At 37.8% G+C, this 23,929-nt stretch overlaps 1 protein-coding gene across 1 annotated transcript; it reads right to left on the reverse strand.

Annotated features, from left to right (window-relative positions):
- Nucleotides 1-8,411: 8,411 nt before the first annotated feature.
- LOC130071012 (macrophage mannose receptor 1-like) lies at nt 8,412-22,947 on the reverse strand. The gene is made up of 5 exons (XM_056235617.1): nt 22,908-22,947; nt 22,275-22,658; nt 21,843-22,178; nt 8,796-9,161; nt 8,412-8,482 (listed from the first exon to the last, which is right to left on the reverse strand). The coding sequence occupies exons 1-5, from the start codon at nt 22,945-22,947 to the stop codon at nt 8,412-8,414; spliced, it is 1,197 nt and encodes a 398-aa protein (XP_056091592.1).
- Between the last annotated feature and the right edge of the window lie 982 nt (nt 22,948-23,929).

Genomic DNA, 23,929 nt, shown 5'->3' on the forward strand with positions numbered 1-23,929 from the left:
AATATCAACTTAATAAAATTAAGTAAAAATTACTCAACTTTTCTGATACTGGGGTTTCCATCATGCACAGGACCTTGAATAATTAATGAGGTTGATTTTTCTCTGGTTTCCAGCTGTATTTACACTGTTTTATCACTGCTTTTGTTGTTAGGATTATAGTAACTTGCCATTTTGTGACATTTCGAGTAAATTTTCTGCTCAAAATGACACATGCAAACACAAAAACGATCCATCAAATGTTACCGTCATTGTGTGTTTTCTAGTATTGAGGTCTTTGCATTCACATGATGTTTAACATCTGACATGATGTAGTATAAATTACTTAGAAGTTCTAAGTAAAGCACATACTGTTATAATTCAATATTATTGTTTGAGTGAAATGTAATGCAAAGGAAATATCAACTAAATTGATATTACTCAACCTTTTAGCCAAGTTAAAAGTTCTTATTTTCTTTGTTACTTTCACTTGACTAGGTTAAGTAAAGTTTACTTAATTCCATATTCCAAGTAAATTTAACTTAAATATTTCTAATTAAAGCTACTGATAAATATGTTTAGGTTTTTACTTGGCAAATCGTTGTAAATTTACTAGCATTTTCTGAGTGAAAAAAGTTGCCTAGCTTTTTTCAAGTAAATCCTACTCCAATTTTTTTTCAGTGTAGTGTGTGAAGAGTGAAGATCGGAGTTGCTCACAAGTGAAGAAGAAATGGTTCGTGTTTGTGCCGTTCCGAATTGTGGCAACAAAATGCGAAAATACAGGAACTTAAATTTTCATCGTCTTCCTTTCCATGACCTCGAGATTCTGCAGTTGTGGCTAGTTGTACTTCAACTTGATGTGCAAACTCCCATACAAGTACTACGCGCTAAAGATTACCGCATTTGCAGCGAACACTTTGACAAGGATGACTACACAGACAAAACACAGCGGGGCCGGTTGAAGAAAAATGCCATTCCATGGACGAAGACGGGTGCAACCACTGTGGAGGTAAGTTAATGTAAACTTTATTTATCCTTTCATTTGGGCACACACGGCTTGAGGAGAGATGTGCAGTAATACATGTTTTTGTACTAGCTTCAATACAATACTATACTAGCTTCTATGTCTTCTATTACATTTGTGTTGTGCTAATTTCTATGAGAATACAATGGACTTGCTAGAGAGAATAAAGTGTTTGGGAGGGTGCAGTATGGGGGAGGGGGAGGTGCGTGATGATCACACAGGCTACGACCTCCACCCTAACCCTAAAACACTATTTAGGTGAATTTAAACAATGGCTAAGTTGCTAAACGCATCTTGTTGTCATGTAAGGGCCCTGTTCATGTTGGACAGACATTTTAATTGCATTTTGTGTCTGTTAAGAGGCACAAATGGCTCGTTTCCACTGAGCGGTGCGGTGCGGTACGGTACGGTACAGTACAGTATGGTTCGGGTCGGTAAACCATGATCCGGCTAGCGTTTCCACCGCCAACAGTACCCTTACTTGATAGGCGTGGTGTTTGCCGGAAAGAAGCGATCGGACGTCATTTTCGCGCGAAGAAGAAAGCGACATAGTAAACAACTATGGATGACATACTGCAGATCTTGTTCTTGCTTCTCGGCATGTTTGTCACAAGAAACAAGCGCCGGTGTTCTGACGATTCATGCTACCCATCGAGATTTGCTACTTACTGGTTATGCGCATGTGCAGACTCAGTTTTTTTAAACAAAAGGTAAATTCTCATGTGCTATAATGTAATTTCCCTTTAAAAAATGATAACTACCATATGAATATTTGTACGGTCAGCCAGCTGAACAAGAATAACTGAAAGTTTCAGTTACTAAGGAAAGGTGTGCTTTGACAAGTCAAAGATGAATATTTGATGATAATTTTTACTTTTCACACCGTTTTAAAAATAAAAACTGTAGTCTACAGTATACAGTAGCTACTCATAACTTAGAATTGTATTATAATTGTATTTCATATAATATTAATCGACATTCTCCGTGATCGATTCACGCTACGGTAGCATTTTTCGACAAGGCAGCACAAATCGTCAGCACACCGGCATTAGGCGTTTCTCAATACCAAGTAGCCTACGCAAAGTCCGACTCAGGAGAATGACTCCCGTGGACGCGAGTCCAGTAATTCTGCTAATGGAACAGCGCGTTCTTGAAAGCGCCACTCAGCTCGCTCTGCTACTCCGGTTATCTCTGTATATACATTTTAGGCAACAATAAAACTAAATATGTTATAAAACACCACTCTGATTCTTTGCGATTTCATAAAATACATTTTAAACATTATAAGCACACAAATGTGGTTCAGGATTTTATTCACTGCATGTATGTAGCCTATATTTATAACAAAACTAAATATAAAACACAACCCTGCCTCTTTTCGTTTAACTTTAAAAATATTAAACATATTCCAGGCAATATGTGCATTGGTACAAATGTTGCAATAAACAACATTACTGGTCTTGTAATAAAAATAATTATTACAATCTCTTTTTGTTAAATTTCATTTTTATTAATAATAGGCATAATAAAAGTATAAGTAAAAGGTACAAAAAGCTATACAGTAGGCCTAAAGCTTTAATAACAAAGCAAACAATTCAGTCAAATATACAAATTCAGCGCTCAAATATATGAAACTTCACTTAGCCTTCTGCCAAAACTATTGGCCAGGGAACGAATTATAGATTCACGAGACCAAAGATCGCCTGTTAGGTCTATACAAGACGAATTATATCTCATGTTTAACCACTACAGAGACGTCAGAGTCAGCGGCAAACATCAGAACGACTAGCCGAGGAAAGGCTGTTCCAGGCGGGGTACTTGAGCGCCGAGCACCCGGTGATTGCTTGGAATGGATCTCAGTCAAATTATCATAAATCTATAAATAAACCACAGATTTGAGCTTTAAAAAACTACATTCTCGCCTGAAAAACTCTTAAAACTACATTTCGTGACACAATAACAGTAGTATAGTATTATATTTCAACTGTATATTAGAAAATGGCGCTTCTAATGCCCTTGTAGCCAACGCATTCTCATCCCAAAGCGTAATATATTGACTCTTTTGACAAAGCGTCTATATCCAACGCACATGGCACCCTTTAGCGTCAATATAACACGCTTCGGTTTTGGGTAGGTTTAGGTCTGGGGTAGTGTTAGGGTTAGACCACTAGGAGGCGCCATATATCTGCGTCTCATATGACGCTAAAGGGTGCCATGTGCGTTGGATATAGACGCTTTGTCAAAAGAGTCAATATATTACGCTTTGGGATGAGAACGGGCTCTTGTAGCACGCGCAAGTGACGATACTCTGTCAACCAATCAACGTTCTGCAGTGAGTCTAGCTCCACCTTTTAGTACCGTACCACTGTGCTAGGTACCCCAACGGAAGGGTACCCAAAAAGTGGTACGGTACGGTTCGGCTTTACCATTCACAACTTTTGACAGTGGAAACGCAAATAATTGCGTACCGTACCGAACTGTACCATACCGTACCGCTCAGTGGAAACGAGCCAAAAAGACACTCTTTATTTTTTCACTCTCTGTGTTGCAAGCACCAATCCGTTTTTTTTTTTTTTTTTTTTTTTTTTTTTTTTTTCTATAGACAGTACTCACAAAGGTATAACGATCAAGATTAACTTAAAAATTGCCCGGAGTTCTCCTTTTACATAATGAATGTGTTAGATTTTATTTTTTAGACTATGGAAATAAATAATTTTACCACCAGAGGCCCAACAAAAGCCAAATCATGCTTTTAGAGTAGCAAGCTGTGATGATGAAACACTTTATGAAAATGTTTGGCTTACCAGATAATATAATCAGTGGAAACATAGCTGTGAAGTAAGATATATACGTATTATACAATATACATATTATACTACAAAATGCTTTTTTATATCATTCCTCATGTGTAGGTATGGTTTGTATAGTAGATGGATACATTTAAAAGTACAATAATAATAATAAATATTCTTTAATATTATTTTATATAATAATAAAAAATATATATTTTGCCAAGCTTACCTTTTGATTTTTTTTGGTTTCTGCCCATTTTCTGGCCAGATTATGTCACCGTCTTAAAATGTATAATGGTTTGCAAAGAAGGGGCGGATCATTTCTTTGAACACTCATGACATCATGAAACTTGGATCACAAAGCTGCCCTATCAAATGTACTCCATGAGAACATCATGAGTCTACAGTAACAATGGTTAAAGAGGCTTAGTGGATGCTCCGTTCCGGTCCAAACTGGTTATATCTTATACAGTAATGAAAAGGATTTCTATTTTTATCCATGGAGTTGCCTACGTCAAACTATGTGGTTTACATGTATTCAGAACTTCTGCATCTTTGGTTGCACAAAATTGGCTTTCTTGAATATTTAAATAGACAATGATTAAATAAACGGCATACAATAGATATGACTCCATCAGTGCTAATCAATACAAGTTAACAGTTTTAAGGATGCACCAAATTTTCAGCTGTAGATACTCAAAACCAACATTTTTGAAAAGGATATAGCTGCATTGTCACGGTATGCAGATATGAACCCAAACGCAGACAGTAATAAATAAAACACGGATTTATTAAACAGACAGAAAACAAAGACCCACGAGGGGGCAAACGAACGTTGACAAGACTAGACTAATAAACTTGACAATAACATGAGACTAGAACTAACAGGCAGGATACAAACTCTGATCACAGGAATACACAGCTCACAGAACAGGATAACAAGATACAAAATGAACAAGCACCGAGTAACAAACACAATGACCTTAAATAAGGGACATCATCACAAGGGCACAGGTGACACAGATGAACAATCAAGACTAACGATGAGAACAAGGGGCGTGGTAAACAACACAAGACAACGCAAACACTTAGCCCAAACCACAGGCCATGTGTTTGCACACACAACATGAGAACAAATCCTGACATGCATATACAGTATGTGAAAACAGTACCGTAATCTCCAGATCCAAAGATTAACAAATGCACATGGGAGTCCTGAAATACATGCAACAGATACTGAACGATTTCATGTTTATAAATAAATTGGTTGAGGAAATGATTCAATAACTCATTCACAGGTAATCATATATTGTATACATATATGTTGAATGTAAAAATGCGCGTTAAAAAACTGCGCTCAACTGAGTCGAATAGATTTTTTATCTAATAAGAAAACATGCGCATAAACTATAATAGAAACACATTTACTAGGGATGCACAGAAATGAAAATTCTTGGCCGAAAACCCAAACCGAAAATGCTTTTAAAAAATTAGCTTTTTTTGTATAATTGTATTAATATTAGACTTAAGGAAATTCAGTAGTTTTAAACATACTGAATTAAAAGAAATACAATCCAATAAAATAAAGTAACCACAAATTTAATGAAAGTAATAAAATTGGACAGAAAATAGGCTTCATTCATATTAAATATCAATATATTATTAAAATTTTATGCAACAGAATCAGATTTAACAGATTTATTTTTGACCAATTATTCAAACAATGCAGAGTAATATAAAGCTAAAGCTATTATCAGAGCATGTGAGCTGAGCGTAGCAAGGAGTGGATCATTCAACAAAAGCGGACAGCACGGCTATGCCACACCATGTACTGTAGGGCAATTGCAAACAGAATCAAGTATATTTCTACATAGAAATTTCATGTTGGCACGTTGTTTGAGCGGACTTTTGCTTTTCCAATGAGTATGAGTAGGTACATGAGTGGAGCATTTGCATGGGCCTTGCACATCAAAAAAGAAATGTGACTTTGCAGTGGGACGGCATAACTGGACCAGCCAGTCGCAGATCGATGTCATTGCTCAGAATCTGAAATGCTGTTTTGGTCATTCAGAAATGCCTGAGCAAAGTGTGTTGTCAAAGTTTTTCTGTAAACTATCTCTCAGAACTGTCTTATACGGCTGTGATCCCAAACTGAGATAACATGACCATGTTTATTGTGTTTTGTCTACGCGCTCTGAGGAGTAATATATTATAGGCCTATAAGTTAAATATGCAACTTTTGATGGAAACGCAGTGTGTCTGGACAAATCCAGAAATCCAGAGTGATACAAACAATGAAGAGTTATATATTCGAGACTGTAACTCAAGAAAGTATATAATTTACAGGAGACTTATGTAAATAAGTATAATCTTGTTTATAATTTACAGACTATAGACTCTGGTTATTAATAGCCCTCCATTTGGTTGGTATCTGTGTAAATCACAAAATCATAATCCTGAGATTCCTGACTGATGATATTATTCTAACTGACAAGATTTTTTTTATTTTTTACTACTGTAAACTTTTCCTTGATCAAGCCCAGTTGACTTTAGAGGTCCATAAATAAAGAAAGAAACCTTTTTTGTGTGTGTGTGTGTGTGTGTGATTATTTATTGTAGTGTATGATTAACCTGTAAATAGTACCATAAAATATCACATTACCATGTAATCAAAAAAAATATACAAAATGTTGTGTCATATGATGAGTAAGTCACGTCAGGTGTCTGTTTTAATGTGGTTGTTCCACTGTATGTTGTTGTACTGTATCATTCCACTATACTGTATTGTGCTGACAACAAAGACAAATACAACTGTATCCTTGAGGTGGCAAAAAAATATATCATTATCATTATGGTTGATTGATGACTAATAAATTACCAAGTAAATTTGATCAGACAGATTAACAAATCATCCAACCATCTATTCCCCAAATTTATTGTTCTATGTAGGGTCACAGGGATGCTGAAGCCTATCCCAGTGTCTCGGGGCAAATTAACAAATCATTGTAACACATAATGACACAAAATGTTTGATTAGTTTGATTATATATATATATATATATATATATATATATATATATATATATATATATATATATAAAAGTTCTGATAGTATGAGTACAAGCAACCTAGTTTTGTGTTAATCAAAAAAGCCTGCAGATTAAAAACATCTTATATTTGTTTTAAAAAAAAAAATGAATACAATACAAGACAATCATGTGGCATTCAAAATATCTATTATCAATAGGACAAAGAACATGCAAAATGCAGAAACACACACCCTAAAACCATGTTCTTGTGTGCACATATTCTGTTGTTATCTCTCATGGTTTGATTTTCAGATAGTTTCTCAAATGCATTGTGAAGTTTCTGGGAAGTCCTCGTCTGATAAATTCTTCCTGGAGCTGAAACATGGGATTTTTTTTTCTGTGAGATATTTTTGAGCTAAATATATTACAAAGATATGTAAATAATAATAATAATAATAATTATTATTATAATTATTATTATTATTTCTGTCAGGACCACTATCGTCAAATACGATTTGACAGTTAGCATACAGTTTGGATTGGTGACATGGTTCTGTTCTGGGCAAGACCTCCCTGCGCATCCATGCAGCCTAGCATAGATAAGAGCAGGGAGAGCAGCAATAACCCCTCTTAGGGTAAAACACAACAGAACCAACATGAATGTATTGCAGATATCATTAATTCAAGATTTTAATGTACAACATAATTCGAGAATTTAGTCTGATTCAAAGGGTAATCAGAATGACCTGCCAGAACTGACGCTACGCTTGATTATTATTATGCTGTTGTTGTGAAGTTGTTCTAAAGTAATTTATTTTGCATGTGTTTTTTCTTTGTTTTTGTGCAACAAAAACTAAAAGCATTATGAGTGTTTTGAACTGTTTCTCACCTGTATAATCACAAGCTCTTCAATCTGAGACTCTGACAGATTTTCCACACTTGTAATTTTAACTCTCAGTCCCGTCACTGATCAGTAAAAAAAAAAAAAAAAAAAGAACACTGGTCAGTCGTGCATGAATACAAACAATACAATCCGGTAATGTTGATGTATGTTGAAAAACACTCATTTTGGACTTAAAACAGCACATATCTCCACAAACATACCATATACATCTGAATTGATGGGTCAATATGATGATCATCATGTTCACCAGAAAGCAAATAGAAGACAGAGCTAGCATTAGCATAAACGTTTGTGAATTACACAAATAACAATGGCATATTAACATCAACAATTTATTGTAATAAATTTGCTTGTTTTTTTCCCCTGATGCTTATTATTTTATTATTTTAATTCATTACAGAAGGTATATTTGCTCACCACTGTAACAGAAGAAAGGCAAACTGGCAAAGCAGCTTTCATCCGTCCACTGACCAAAGTATTTTAGAGACACAGCTGTGCAGTGTTGAGCTCCCTGCTGTCCTGGGACATTTACACCATTATCTGGTTGTGCAACCTCACCTGGAGTATATGGCAGCCAATATGTGAAGGAAGAGCTGCTCTGATCTGACCACAGTCTGTTTCTGTGCAGACCAATCCACACAATAGAATAATAACGTTTAATATTCCGTATCTGTTGACGCTCTGTCTCATCTCTCACACTGGCCAGGTCTGTGTAATTCTCTCTGCAGTATATCTGAGCTCCAGTCCAGGTCCTTCTCTTATTTACAAAAACATACTTCTGAGAGGCGTTTTCTCTACCTAAGATAAAATTTAGTGGATGTAAATAAGTCAATTTATTTGTTATTTGTCAAATTTATAGCTATATAATAAAATACATTTTGAAAACAAAAAACATTACTAATTAGCCAGTATTTTCCTTTTTCTCCCAAGAATTTGGGGTTTAAATGTGGAAGAAAAATATTGAACACTTCAGGATCTTTCAGGACTGAAAATCCCTTTTTTGACAAATCTCAAAGCAAAAGAAGATAATATACACAAACACATTTTTTTTTTTACTTGTAATGTCTTACCATTGTAGCAAACAAATGTGTAATAATTTTCACATGATGAATTAAACCAGTTTCCATTATAATCCATGTAAACACACGGTTCATTTGGTGCATTGTTGGGTTCCTGATACCAGTTCCTGAAATCTCTCTCTCCTTCCTGATAGAAATCATTGTTTTCCAATGACCATCTCCAGCTGTTCACATCATCATACTGTCCAATCCAGGCTGAGCCATTATAACTCCCATTAACTGTGTTTATCAGACTGTTCATTTCCTCCATGTTATCAATGGTGGCCAGATCAGTGTAATTCTCTCTGCAGTGTCTCTGAGCTTCAGTCCAGGTCTTAGACTCATTCACAAAGTGATACTCCCGGGATGATGCTAATGCTGGCAAGGTGGGAAAAAGGTGCATGATAAAGATTATTTGTAAGGACATTTTGGATTTGGAATCAATGAACTTTTGTAGAGTGTTTGTAGACTAAATAAGAGGATCAAAATATATATTTTACATATTTTGGTAACACTTTACAATAAAGTGGTATTACTTATGTCATGTTTGTATTAACTAACATTTTTTAACATCAATGTATTGATCTTTGTTAACAGTCACATATAAAACTATATGTAACTAACGTTAACAGATATTAATGCTAGCTCAGGTTCATTAAAAAATATTTTTTTATAATAATGTTTTTTAATAAATGTTGAAATTAACATTAACTAACAAATGCATTAGAAGGTTTTTTTTTCATTTTTTGTTCATGTTAAATAATGTAGTTAACTAATTGTACTAGTACAATTAGTACAATTACTAATGATTGTAACTAGCGTCACACATATTTTTTTTAAATATGATGAAAAAATAAATCTGGAAATGTTGAATAACATTTCTAAATAAATAAAGTCTGTCTGCCAGAGAGTGGTGTACACTTAAAAGTCAACCTTGTGCATTTCTTAACGGAGGTGCATGTAATACTCACCACTGTAGCAAATGAAAGATAATGCAGTATTGCAGTTTTCATCTGTCCAGCTCCCAGAGTCTCTAAATGACATTGCTGTGCAGTATTCACTGTTTCCAGCATTATCTGGCTGTCCTGTCCTCCAGTTACTGAATGAAGAGTTGCTCTGATCTGACCAAGATCTGGTTCTGTACAATCCAATCCAAAAATCGGAATAATTCTGTAATAATGACTGAAGTTTGAGGTTTTCAGTCTCATTCCTGATACTGACGAGGTCTGTGTGATGTTCTCTGCAGTAACTCTGAGCTTCAGTCCAGGTTTTGGACTGGTAAACAAACACGTAACTTGTACTAGCATTCACTCTTCCTGCGGGGAAAATATGTGTATGTGATATATCCATGGTATCATAAATATATTGTTCTAAAAACTTTAAAAAGTCAACAGGAGTTCTCACCATCAAAGCAAACAAATGGAAGTGTATAGTAACAAGAGATTTCACGCCATGTTCCCCGATAATATGACATGTCCACACACAGACTCTGTCCACCTGGGTTCATTGGTTGCTGGACATACCAGCTTTTAAAACCTCCTTCTAAACTTGCATTGTCCATAGACCATTTCCAGCTGTTCAGATCATCATAGAGACCAATCCAAGCTTTGCCATAGTAAGGCCTACGTACTGTTTTAATGAGCCTGTTCATTTCCTCCATGTTATCAATGGTGGCCAGATCAGTGTATTTCTCTCTGCAGTGTCTCTGAGCTTCAGTCCAGGTCTTTGAATCATTTACAAAGTGATACTGGCGGGTGCATGAAGATTGTGTACAGGTTCCTGTAAGTTTAAAATAAACAGAGAAATACATTTGATTATTCTTTGCAATCACCAATATCATGAAACTATTAAAATGGTTTTATTGTGGAGGTTTTTCAAATGTAATTTAAATTAAAGCTGCAAGCAGTATTTATCGGGGTTCAAGCGGTTTAAGGCCTTTAAGCACATGCGTAAAAAGATATTATGTTTTATTTAGCAAGCATGTAAACACTTTGAAAACATGGGGAACCAAAAGTAATTTATAAAAGATCTTATAAGAGATTCAGTCAAGAATGTAAATAATGTATGTTGGATTGATGTTTATAAGGAAGTTCATCCTGATAATGCATTGTCAGCATTTGAAAGATTATTTTACCCTTTGGTGGACAAACATCCACCTATGAAAAAAATTACAGTGAAGAATGTTATGGATTGTTAATGAGTTGAAAAACATTATGTTTGAGAGAGATGGCAAAGGGAACAGCAAACAGAACTGGGAACAAGGAGGATTGGGACGTCTATTGCAAATTAAGAAATCAAGTAACTAAAATGAATAGGAAAAATTAAATATTGTTTTACAAAATTAAAATAAGTGAATGTAAATATGATTGTAAAAAAATGTGGAGTACACTCAATGAAATAATGGATAGGAAATCAAGTCAAATTCCTTCTTTTACTCATTTTTAACCATTTTTAAACCATATGAAATTGGAACTTATTTTAATGATTTTTTCACAAATAAAGTTGATAAATTAAGAGAAGAAATGTTGTTTGGCAGAACCAGTTTGCCACATCTTTAATATCAGCAGTATTGAAAAAGGGATTTTTCCTTTAGCTTGGAAAGATGCAAAGGTTATTCATCTACAGAAAGCACTGGGTTTCAATGGTCATAATAGTCGACCAATAAGTTTGCTACCATTTCTTAGCAAAGTTTTGAAAACGATAGTTTGTGAGCAAATTCAATTATTATTTAAGGAGAAAATTTTGCCTTCTAATTTTCAGCATTTATATTGAGAGAGCACAGATTGATGACAATAACTTAGTAGGAGCAGTATTGTTAGATTTGAGCACAGCTTTTGATGTAGTGGATCATAAATTATTGCTGGATAAACTGAAATGTTACAAATTTACTTCTCACACTGTGCATTGGTTTAAAAGTTAACTGTCTAATGGGACAATGTGTATTTTATAATGGAAGTTAATCAGATGTGAAAGAGTTGCAATGTGGTGTGCCTCAGGGAAGTTGAGTCTTGTTTTAAAGTGTGCATGGACAGTCATGTATGCAGATGATAAAATATTATATTTACCTGCAACATCAATTAAAGCTGCCGTCGGCAACATATTTTTGATCATATTCAGTGAAATCGACACTATAATCCGACAGAACAACATAAATAAAGTGGTTTTAGAAAAAAACCCGAGCTTCTTTATTTATTTATAATTTGTCTTTCAAAACAGGTGTATTCCCAAGCAAAATGAAAATTGCAAAAATCATTCCACTATATAAATCTGGAGAGAGAAATCAATTCACGAATTATAGGCCATTGTCTTTACTCTCTCAGTTCTCTAAAATATTAGAAAAATTTTATGTAATTAGATTGGATAATTTTATTGAGAAGCATGAATTATTGGTTGATAGTCAGTATGGATTTAGGACAAACAGATCTACATCAATGGCACTAATGGAGTTAATTGAAGACATTACCAGTGCTATAGATAACAAACAATATGCAGTGGGAGTATTTATTGATTTAAAAAAAGCTTTCGATACAATCGATCATCGTTTGTTAATCAATAAACTGGAAAAGTATGGTATCAGAGGAGTTGCATTAGATTGGATGAAAAGTTACATAAGTAACAGACTACAATTTGTGCAAATCGGTGAGTACAGATCGGAGTGCTTGGGTATCACCTGTGGAGTACCACAGGGGTCAATATTGGGTCCAAAATTATTTATTATGTACATAAATGACATATGTAGGGTGACTGACCTCTTAAAATTTGTGATTTTTGCGGATGATACCAATATTTTTTTGTTCAGGGGAAAATCTGAAGCAGCTTTTGGAGGAGGTCACATCAGAAATTAATAAGTTAAAAATATGGTTTGACTTAAAAAATTATCGTTAAATTTAGATAAAACCAAATTTATGTTGTTTGGTAATCGTAAAACCGACACACAAGTAAAAGTTATGATTAATAATGTTAAAATAGAAAGAGTGTATGAAAATACATTTTTGGATGTGATTCTTGACCATAAAATTTGTTGGAAACCCCATATCAAATATGTTAGAACAAAAGTAGCGCAGAGTATGTGTCACGAAGAGGCTGAGGCGGTCGGATCCATTCGCAGATATTTATTAAAGGAGATGACAAACTGAGAACAAGCAGACAAAAACTAAAAAGATGTCAAGGGCAATCCAGAATCGTAGTCAAACACGCAATGGTCAGAGGCAGGCAGCAAAGGTTCACAAAACTATAACAGAGTCCAAGTTCAAACACAAAAGATCAAGTCCAAGCACGGAGAAACAAGAGGTACAAACTAAGACAGAGTTTGGGTAAAACAATACTTCACAAATGGGCACAGAACAGAACAGTCCAGATAAAGGGTAGCTGAGGGTGCACAGGTGAAACTGATGAAACCATAATCAAACATAATGAGTCCGTGGTGGAACATAACGCAGGAAGAGAGTGCCCTCCAGTGGCTAATGCGGGCACTCCAGCCGCTGATTGTCACATAACCCCCCCTCTAAGGAGCGGCTTCCAGACGCTCCTAAGAGCTCCGGGGGGAGGTCAACGGGGGATGGGATGGAGGGCCAGGTCCGTGGAGAGGCAGGGGACCTGGAGACAGGAGCAAGACCCGGGACCACGGAGAAGCAAGCTCCGCAGGCAGCCAAGGCGGGGCATGCTTGGCAGGGAACCAAGCCGGAGCATAACAGACAGGAGAACAGGGCGGAGCACACTGAACACGGGAACGGGATAGAACACACTTAACTGGGCTAGCCGGGACCAGTAATCCAGGAAGCTCAGACGTAGGCAGTAGAGCAAAGGTCCATGTAGATGCCGCCCCCATGGCCCTCTCAGGGTACCTACTAGCAAAGGTCCATGTAGATGCAGCCCCCATGGCCCTCACAGGGTACCTCCTGCCCCCCCCCAAAAAATACTTGGGAAAATCCACGGGAGGAAGGTGCTTGAAGGGCGCCGGCAGGGCGAGGCGCAGAGGCGGGGCCGGCAGGGCGAGGTGCAGAGGCGGGGCCGGCAGGGCGAGGCACAGAGGCGGGGCCGGCAGGGCGAGGCGCAGAGGCGGGGCCGGCAGGGCGAGGCGCAGAGGCGGGGCGAGGAGTCCGGGAACGCCCTCCGGAGCCCGGCGAGCCAAACGAGTCCTCCCTCTCTTCCTTCTGCGACGGCGCTTCACTGGGCTAGATTCACTACTGGAAGTACTTGACTCAGTAGACTCACTTGACACAGTAGACTCAGTAGACCCACTTGACACAGTAGACTCAGTAGACCCACTTGACACAGTAGACTCGGTAGACTCACTTGACACAGTAGACTCGGTAGACTCACTTGACACAGTAAACTCGGTAGACTCACTTGACACAGTAGACTCGGTAGACTCACTTGACACAGTAGACTCGGTAGACTCACTAGACTCGGCGGGACTTGACTCACTTGACTCGGCGGCACTTGACTCACTTGACTCGGCGGCACTTGACTCACTTGACTCGGCGGCACTTGACTCACTTGACTCGTTCGCGCCGGCTGGCACGCGTTCAAACTCCGGTTCGGCCGGCGAAACCTCCGCCGCGGTCTCTGGAATAGCAAATTCAACAGAACCAGTGCGGAATACGGGCTCGAGGGGTCCGACACGAAGAGTGGGTTTGGCGGAGCAGACGTGAATTGCAGGCTTGTGGAGCGCGGGCGCGACCGGGCTGGTGTGAAGCGCAGGCTCTCGCAGCTTCTCCACGCCCACGGTAAACGAAGAGCTGCTCCACAACAGGGCCAGGTCGATATACCCCTCTAAAGACCCGTGCGGATCAGGTTCGGGCATCAGAGACCGGAGTGGTTCCGATAATCTCCCGCGGAAGAAGATCAACAAGCAATGGGTGCTCATTTGCGCGAGATGTGCCAGTTCAAGGAATTCTGCGACATATACCTCGATGGCGCGATTCTCTTGACGGAGACGGAGAATCTGGACGTCTGGACTCCAGAAAGGCATGGCTGCTGGATCACGATGTGGTGAGTTGTTCTGTAATCTGCTGGATCCTGGTTTGGTGAAGTATTCTGTCACGAAGAGGCTGAGGCGGTCGGATCCATTCGCAGATATTTATTAAAGGAGATGACAAACTGAGAACAAGCAGACAAAAACTAAAAAGATGTCAAGGGCAATCCCGAATCGTAGTCAAACACGCAATGGTCAGAGGCAGGCAGCAAAGGTTCACAAAACTATAACAGAGTCCAAGTTCAAACACAAAAGATCAAGTCCAAGCACGGAGAAACAAGAGGTACAAACTAAGACAGAGTTTGGGTAAAACAATACTTCACAAATGGGCACAGAACAGAACAGTCCAGATAAAGGGTAGCTGAGGGTGCACAGGTGAAACTGATGAAACCATAATCAAACATAATGAGTCCGTGGTGGAACATAACGCAGGAAGAGAGTGCCCTCCAGTGGCTCATGCGGGCACTCCAGCCGCTGATTGTCACAATTGGAGTAATGGGGAAAGCAAGGCATGTATTGAGTAAAAAAAGCACTTTTTATCTTGTATTGTTCCCTTGTGTTGCCTTATTTAAATTATTGTGTTGAAGTATGGGGCAACACCTACAAAACCACCTTACAAACATTAAGCACAATACAAAAAAGAGCAATTAGGATAGTAAATAAGGTAGGATATCATAAGCATACTAATTTACTATATTTAAAATTGCACACTCTAAAGTTTAATGATCTCGTTAAATTTAAGACCGCTCAATTAATTTATAAAGCAATAAATAAACAGTTGCCTGGAAACATGCAACAGTTATTTACAGATAGGGTTGGGGGTTATAACTTGAGAGGGGATTTAAATTTGAGTCAACATATCGGACAAAACTCAAAAGTATGTGTATTTCGATTTGTGGGGTGCTTTTGTGGAATGGTCTGAGCAGTTCGATCAAACAAAGTGTTATGTTGCAATTCAAAAAAAGGTATAAAAGTTTTATTTTTGATAAGTACAGAAGTGAAGGGGGTGAATGATAATTCATTATGGTTGTAAATGCAGTTTGATTATGTTTTTTGTTTATGCTTTTATTTTTTTCATTATCTTAATATTAAGATATTATTTTTGTATTATTTAAAACGTTATGTTAGATTTATCTTGTCTGATTGTGAATTGGTTTGGGTAGTTATTGGGGGTCTTGATAAGCCTAGGGCTTCTACCTATCCCTTTTCGAACAGGTTGATTATTATGCTTAAATTATTTTTTTGTTGTTGTTTTTGTGTTTATTTATTTGTATGGATATTTCATACGTATTGCTGTCTTTATTTATTTATTTTATTATTATTTTATTAATTGTTCGAAATAAAGATTTCATTCATTCATTCATTCTAACTCCACCTGGAGCGTGTTATTTGTTTTGCAAAAATCCACAGCTCCCGGATCATCGGGTCCAATCAGCGCAGGGGGGGTGTGAGATCTGACTGTCAATCACAGATCGGGCACATACCACCCCTCGCGCACGTTACAATCACATGCACACGCCTGAAGTTCACGGAAATTCGTGCAGTAACAAAGAGGGATGGCGGATGTATCTCGCTTTTAAAACACTAACAAATCAAGTAAGCTCATTTAGAGTATAAATGACGTTAGCAATTGCAATCTATCGGTAGATTAGCCAGGACAGCATACCTCCAAATACTCCATGGTGTTGATGGATGCTGATGAGACGGGCGCGTTCACAGATAACCTGGTTCACACGCACTGACGAGCACGAACTCGGTGGGAGGGTATCCGTTGATAGTGGGGGAGGGGCATGAGAGTTGTAAACATTCAAAAGTCCACTCAATCTGCCAGACTTGCCGACTTCAGCTTTAAGCAGTTGTCTACTGCTTTGGATGAGGAAATACAATTGGTCATAAAGTAGGTACGGAATAATAAGTTCTAGGTTCTAAACTTGATAAAAACCAAAAGCATTGTGTTTTCATTAAATTGCATCAAAAGTTAAATTTGTCTGTAAAGAGTGTGCCTATTGAACAGATAGAGGAAATAAGACTTCTTGGAGTTATATTAGACAGTAGGCTGAAGTGGTCAAACAGATATGTAACAGGTGGGAAGAGGTTTGTCACTTATTAAGAGATGTGTAAACTTTTTACCACAACACTGTATTTCTAAAATTGTGCAAACAATGGATCTTGCTTAGATTATTGCCCAGTGGTGTGGTCGAGTGCATCAAGTAAAGACATGCACTTGTGAAGGATTGTCTCTGCTTTGTTTTATAAGAAATATTTCTGCGTCTAGAGTTCCTAATGTCCTGTACTCTCAGCTTTTGTATAGTAGTACTAGTCATAATTTTAACACCAGACATGGATACAAGCGATGTTTTTTATTTTCTGTTTCGAAAAACACTGCAAAACAACGGACTGTAATGTATAGAGGAATGAAAATATGGAATAATTTACCATTGATTAGGGCTGTTGCGGTGAAGGAATTTCCCTTGTGGTAATTTTGAGTGGCTCAATAGCGCGATATGCGGTTTTACCGCCATTTATTTATTTATATTTATTTGTTGCTATATAAATACGTGTTATGATGTGGTCAGCATAGACAAAAACAATGTAACCGAAACTAAACAGCGTCTCTGCGCATTGAAAGACTGTCACTCAGCGCGTAGTTACATTGTTACGCCAACGGACTGTCTTTGAGTGAGTCATTAAACCGTTCATTCAACGAAAACGTTCAAAAAAGCTGATTCCTTAAATGATAGATGTAATGAAACAAGGTGTTAATTATTTTTTAACTTTGAGCTCCACTTTTCAAGGCTCAGCTGGCCAGCAATGCTTCACTTTTGGGCAAAGCTGAAGCAATGCTTCACTTAATAGACCAATGGCATTGATTCAATGCGTGACTCGCTGCTTTCCCCTCACGGCTTCCTCGCGCTGTGCAATGCTGACGCCAATCATGGTAAATACCCTTACACGTTAAAAGGATGATACGACAAATATTTCGCTTTCCTTGGAAACGGCAACCTTTTCACGAATATACATGACTTGACTTCAAAGACAGACGCAGGTAATCGCACGCGCTCAGTCGATCACATTCACTGTCTGTTTAGGCTTAAGTCCAAATCCACGAAGTCTCTGTACAAATCACCATGATAAACAGTCTTGTTATCATTATTAACTTATTTAACATTCAATACACATGGTACGAACTACGAAGGGTGGCCTTATGAAAAAAGAAAACGCGGTTCGCGGTTGCTGCGGTTACTTGCATTCCTCTGCGGTTGGCCTGTCAGTAGCGCGGTATTGCAATATTGCGGTTATCGCGACAGCCCTACCATTGATATTACATATTTTTTAACAAGATAAATGAGTTAAAAAAATATTTAAAGGGACATTTAATGGCACAATATATAGTAAATTGTTGATTTTGATATTTGGAATGAATGTTGGGTTAGTATGTTTTTTTGACAGTTATAGCACCATGTCTTGCCTGATCTCCACCACTTTTATTAGGTGTCCTCAAAGTGTGCCCATACATATGTGTGTCAAATTTGTTGTAAATATCTAATTTCGTTTTGAAGTTTAGACACTTTTATGAGAGCATAAAAATGATCCATTGATTGAATTGTTTTGTCAGTTCCTATCATAATTTTTACATTTGTTTTGACATAATTTTGACGTTATTGTTTAGCTATTATGTTTTCAAATTTCCCGTGGTGGTTTTGTCTCGATCTGACTGAACAGTTTCGAAGATGATCGCAAGTTTTTTAAGCGCTAAATGACACCGTTACACAAACCATAAGGCAAAACCTGGCATGTTTGGTATCGCTGGACTCGACAAGGATTCAGGAGTTTAAGGAGATCACTTCCGTGAAAAACGCTGGCATGAAACTTCTCAGGCTCCTTCAGGGCATTGTGCTGATGATGCATACTGAATTTTTTGAGATACGCCAATGTTCTCATAGACTATCATTGTCACGGTGGGTAAATCCTATGTCTCATTCATGTCTCGTGTTTCTGTTGTTACATGTGTGTGTGTGCTGATTAGAGGGGCGTGGCTGCTCATCAGAGCTCATTCAGTAATCACTCATCACCAGCTGCAGTCTATCATCCCGGTCTATTTAATCTCACCCATTTCTCATCTCCATTGTCAGATCGTTGTTTGTGATGTCCGGTGTTTGATCCCTCTACGTTCCAGTATCCTTCGTTGTTCCTGTCTGTTCCCTGTGGATGTTCTGGATTCGTCTTGTTGATCGTCACCTCACTTCACCTGCACTGTATCCATCTGACCATCGAGTCCCTGCGCCACTTACCTGCCTGTCTGTGGATCGTGTACTGAGTTTTCAACCTTGCCTGTCTGTGGACTGTGTTCTGAGTTTTCCAATAATATTGTTACTTGCAATTGCTTCCGTAGTTCTTACGTTACAATCATGGCACCCTGGACAAAGAGTAAATGGGAATAGGAGCAGGCTTCACTCAATGATTAAACTTAAACTTTGAGAATGCTGGCCTGATGATTAGAATATATAAACAGGAAAGAGGCTGCACTATGCATAAATTGTTTTATTTGCACAAACGCGTTTCGGCGCGTGCCTTCTTCAGTGTGCACATATTTCATTTTTTTTGCATTTTTTTTTTTATGATTATTGATAGTCACTCTCAAGAGAATATTTATGCAGTGGTTTGGTTCCGATCAGGCCAAAAACCTAGGAGTATTCGCAAAAGTATAGGTTTTTGGAAAAAACCCAAATACCCGAAAATTTTCCCAGGGTGACGAGCAAATCCGACTTCTAAATCTACGACTTAAGGTTCGGTCTGCCCGATCAATTTTAGATGGAGAATGCTGCATCATGGGAAAATTAACAATTACAATGGGGTTTCAGCGTTACTGTCACAGTCTTCATCTGCACCAGTCTGTCTTTGTCTCTTCACTACACTTACCAGAATCCTCCTCGTCTCCACACCTGTATTCACTCCCTCACTTACCAGCCTGTCCCTCGTTATCATCATCTGTGTCAACTGTCTTCACATCATTATGGTTCATTAGTCTCTGTATTTAGTTTGCTTCAGTTCAGTTTGTCTTTGTCGGTCGTCGTCTTTGTTTAGTCGTATGTTGCGTGAGTTATACTGCCTGTTTGTACCTGCCTGAAGTTTATTTGTTAGTAAAAGTATTTGCAGTGGAGCTCTTGCCTTTTGTCTTCTTCTGCCTGCACCACGCCGTGACTAGTGATGGCCAAATGAAGCGTTTCGAAGCATTATTGCTTTCTGATACAATTGTGTCGAAAATGGTTCATTACTCGAAGCTTCATTCAGATAGAAATTGCAGCACCATCTCCTGGTGAAGTAAATGTAATGCAACAAAGCTGACAACCATAAAATGCCAGTAGGCTTATGTTAACGCCCCGTTTATGACGTGTTTACCGAGGCGATCAAAGCTGAAACAGTGTAGTGCTGTGAAACTCATTTATGTAGGTGAAGTTTACAGACACTGATGAATTTCATGTGTTCACCTTGATAATAAAACATTAAGCATGATGTGTGTGTGTGTGTGTGTGTGTGTGTGTGATTATTTCTTTGCCACTCTCCTCAACAATAAACTCAATCCACTCTCCTCAACAATAAACTCTCCTCAACAATAAACTCAATCCACTCTCCTCAACAATAACACCAATCCAAACACCGACTACTACAACCCACGGTGTTGCCATGGTTTGGCTTCACTTTTATAAGAAATACAGCCGCCAGGTTTCAAACCTGTCAACACTGGATTGGGCTGTCAAAGCAGTCAGGTGGTTCACTACAGGAGTGAAGCAGTTTGCTTCAGACGTCATTTTCACGTGACTAATGACGTAATGATACAAGCTCCGAAGCAGTGGTTCATTGCAAGGACCGTTCGAGTTTGAAGCAAGCTTCGGAGCGTCGGTGTCAGACGTAACATCACTAGCCGTGACAGCTACGCGCTTGAACCCTCAAAAATATGTATGTATATTTTATATTAACTGCAAAAAACAGCTTTTGCATGGTGCAAATTAAAATATTCATGTGGTAAGTTGTTTCAAAATCTATATAAAATATAATTTAATATTTGTTTTTAATGTATATTATACATGAGTAAATATATATACATTGAATTCTAATAACACTTTTTGTAATGTCTATAAAAATGTTGGTCTGCGTAAAAAAAAAAAGGGAAAAAAAGAGAAAAAATAAACTCACTGTTGAAGCAGATGAATGGCATGCTGGATAAGCAGTTCTCATGAGTCCATCGGCCTAAATGGCTGAATGATACTGCAGTACATAACTGAGAAAACCATTGGCCATTATCTAGTTGATGTGAAGAATTTGGAATTTCTGGTCTCCAGTCTTCATATTTGGTAATCTGACCGTTTGACCAAACCCTGTTTCTGTACAGTCCGATCCAGACTTCATATCCACCTGCTGTCTCAAGGATCCTCTGGTTCTCAGTCTGATTTCTCACATTGGCGAGATCTGTGTAATGATCTCTGCAGTATCTACGAGCCTCTGACCAGTTTCTCTCATCAGTGATTCTGATGTAACTCTGTGTAGCATTCACTCTACCTGTGATTTGAAATATACGACACATTTCATAGACGCACAGAAATACTCAAAGAAAAAAAAAGAAATGGCCTTACCATCAAAGCAAACGAATTGCAATGTGTAGTCACATGATGTATCATACCATTTTCCATTATTTTCCATGTATACACACAGTTCATTCCCACCACTGTTGTCTGGTTCATGATACCAGTTCCTGAAATCTCTCTCTCCTTCCTGATAGGAATCATTGTTTTCCAATGACCATCTCCAGCTGTTCACATCATCATACTGTCCAATCCAGGCTGAGCCATTATAACTCCCATTAACTGTGTTTATCAGACTGTTCATTTCCTCGATGTTATCAATGGTGGCCAGATCAGTGTAATTCTCTCTGCAGTGTCTCTGAGCTTCAGTCCAGGTCTTAGACTCATTCACAAAGTGATACTGGCGTGATGATGTCAAAGATGACACTGTGGAGAAAGTGTCAGATTTATAGCATTCAATTTTTTTTGACAGCCTGGCCATTAAGACAGATTTCTACTCACCAGTGTAGCAAATGAAAGGAAATACATAAGTGCAGTTTTCATCTGCCCATTTCCCAGAGTCGGTGAATGAGACTACAGTGCAGGATCCTGGAGTATCTGGCTGTCCTGTCGTCCAGTTACTGAATGAAGAGTTGCTCTGATCTGACCAAGATCTGGTTCTGTACAGTCCAATCCAAACATCATAATAATTCCGAAATAAATACTGAATCTTCTGATTTTCAGGCTCATTCCTGATACTGACGAGGTCTGTGTGATGTTTTCTGCAGTAACTCTGAGCCTCAGTCCAGGTTTTGGACTGGTAAATAAAAACATAAGTATCACTGGCGTTTTCTCTTCCTGAAAGATATTAATATCATATTAAGCTCAGAGAGAGGTTGGTTTGGTTCTTTTAAACTTTTGTTTACTTTCTTAGACATTCTATTGACAGCTTACCATCATAGCAGACAGTAGGATAAAATGCATTGGAGCAGCTTGTTGTATACCATATCCCCATGTGCATATACACACACACACTTTGTCCTCCATAATAGTCTGGTCCTTGGTCATACCAGTTCCTGAAGTCTTTCCCTCCTTCTTTGAAGAAATCATTGTCCTCTAGAGTCAATTTCCAACTGTTCAGATCATCATAGAGTCCAATCCAGGCCAACTCAATGGAATCATTATTCACTGTATCCAATAACTGGACAGTCTGTTGTTCATTCTCAATGGAGACCAGATCAGTGTATTTATCTCTACAGTATCTCTGAGCTTCTGCCCAAGTCTTGGATTCATTCACAAAGAAATACTGAGGGACACTCAAGGTGAAGGTGATAAAACCTGTGAAAGGCAAGTTTATTTTTCAAATGAGAAAACAAGGACCAAATGGGTCAGTGTACTCTATTCTGCATTCTGACTGCATTCTCTGACAGTGTACTCTAACTGTATTCTCAAAATGGTAAAAAAAAAAAAAAAAAAAAAAAAAAAAAAAAACATTACTGCATTATCAGTCACCAGACAAATGCTGAATGCAAAAATGTCAATTTACGATTTTGATGATAAAATATTTCATGTAAATCTTTGTCTTACCTGATAACAGAAGCAATGGAAACATAGCCTCTGGAAACATACTAAGCACATGTAAAACCTGTGATAAATAAAACAATCAAATTATTTGTTCTATTTTCACTATTTATTACTTTAATGTTTTAAATGTCGGGACGACAGTTTACCTTTTGATTTGAAGCTTCTTTTCTCTTGCTCCTGCTGCTTCTGTTATAGATTACCTAAATGTCTTAATATTTATAGGGTGGATTAAATATGGGTGGATCACTTGTATAAATTCATGTGACACAAAGAAACCTGTTGAGTCATTATAAATGTACTCTATGAGAACCTTCCACATGTTGTTACATGAAACTAGTGATTAAACAACAGTTGTTCCACCTTTCTGAACTTGTGAGTGCAGATGTCTTGGTTGGTTTGTGGACATAATATATCAACAAAATCTGTGATGCACTGCAACACTAAGCTATGGAAATATATTTTAATATTTGATACAACTGCACAAAGTGTCAAGGCATTTCTCATTATCATTTTTAAACCATAAAGTAAAAGAATGTCTAAATACCTAACAACTCAAGACTAAATCATTTATTCCTGCAACTCATGTTTTGATCAAGGCGAAGAACATGTTAAAAAGAGCCTATGCCTGAATTCACAGTAAGCCTATTCATCAAACAGTAGAATGGACAACATGCAACATTCACTTGACACACTTTGTCAACAATACTTAAAAGTTCAGTGATAGTACAAAAAAAAAACTAAAACAAAGTGTAACAAAATCCAAACCGTCGTTCAGTAATGCTGTCCATCCCGTTTAATGGGCTGGTTTTATGAAATGCATGGTAAGGTTGCCGGGAAGACCTCACCTTATAAATTTGACCTCACCTTCTTCTTTTATAAAGACACTGTGCAGTGTTGAGCTCCCTGCTGTCCTGGGAGAGTTAAACTATCTGTTTGTGCAACATCACCTGGAGTATATGGCAGACAATATAAGAGCTGCTCTGACCACAGTCTGTATCTGTGCAGACCAATCCATACTTTATTAC

The sequence above is a fragment of the Rhinichthys klamathensis genome, unplaced genomic scaffold (assembly GCF_029890125.1).
Source record: "Rhinichthys klamathensis goyatoka isolate OS25496 unplaced genomic scaffold, OSU_Roscu_1.1 h1tg000424l_1, whole genome shotgun sequence".
Classification (NCBI taxonomy): Eukaryota; Metazoa; Chordata; class Actinopteri; order Cypriniformes; family Leuciscidae; genus Rhinichthys; species Rhinichthys klamathensis.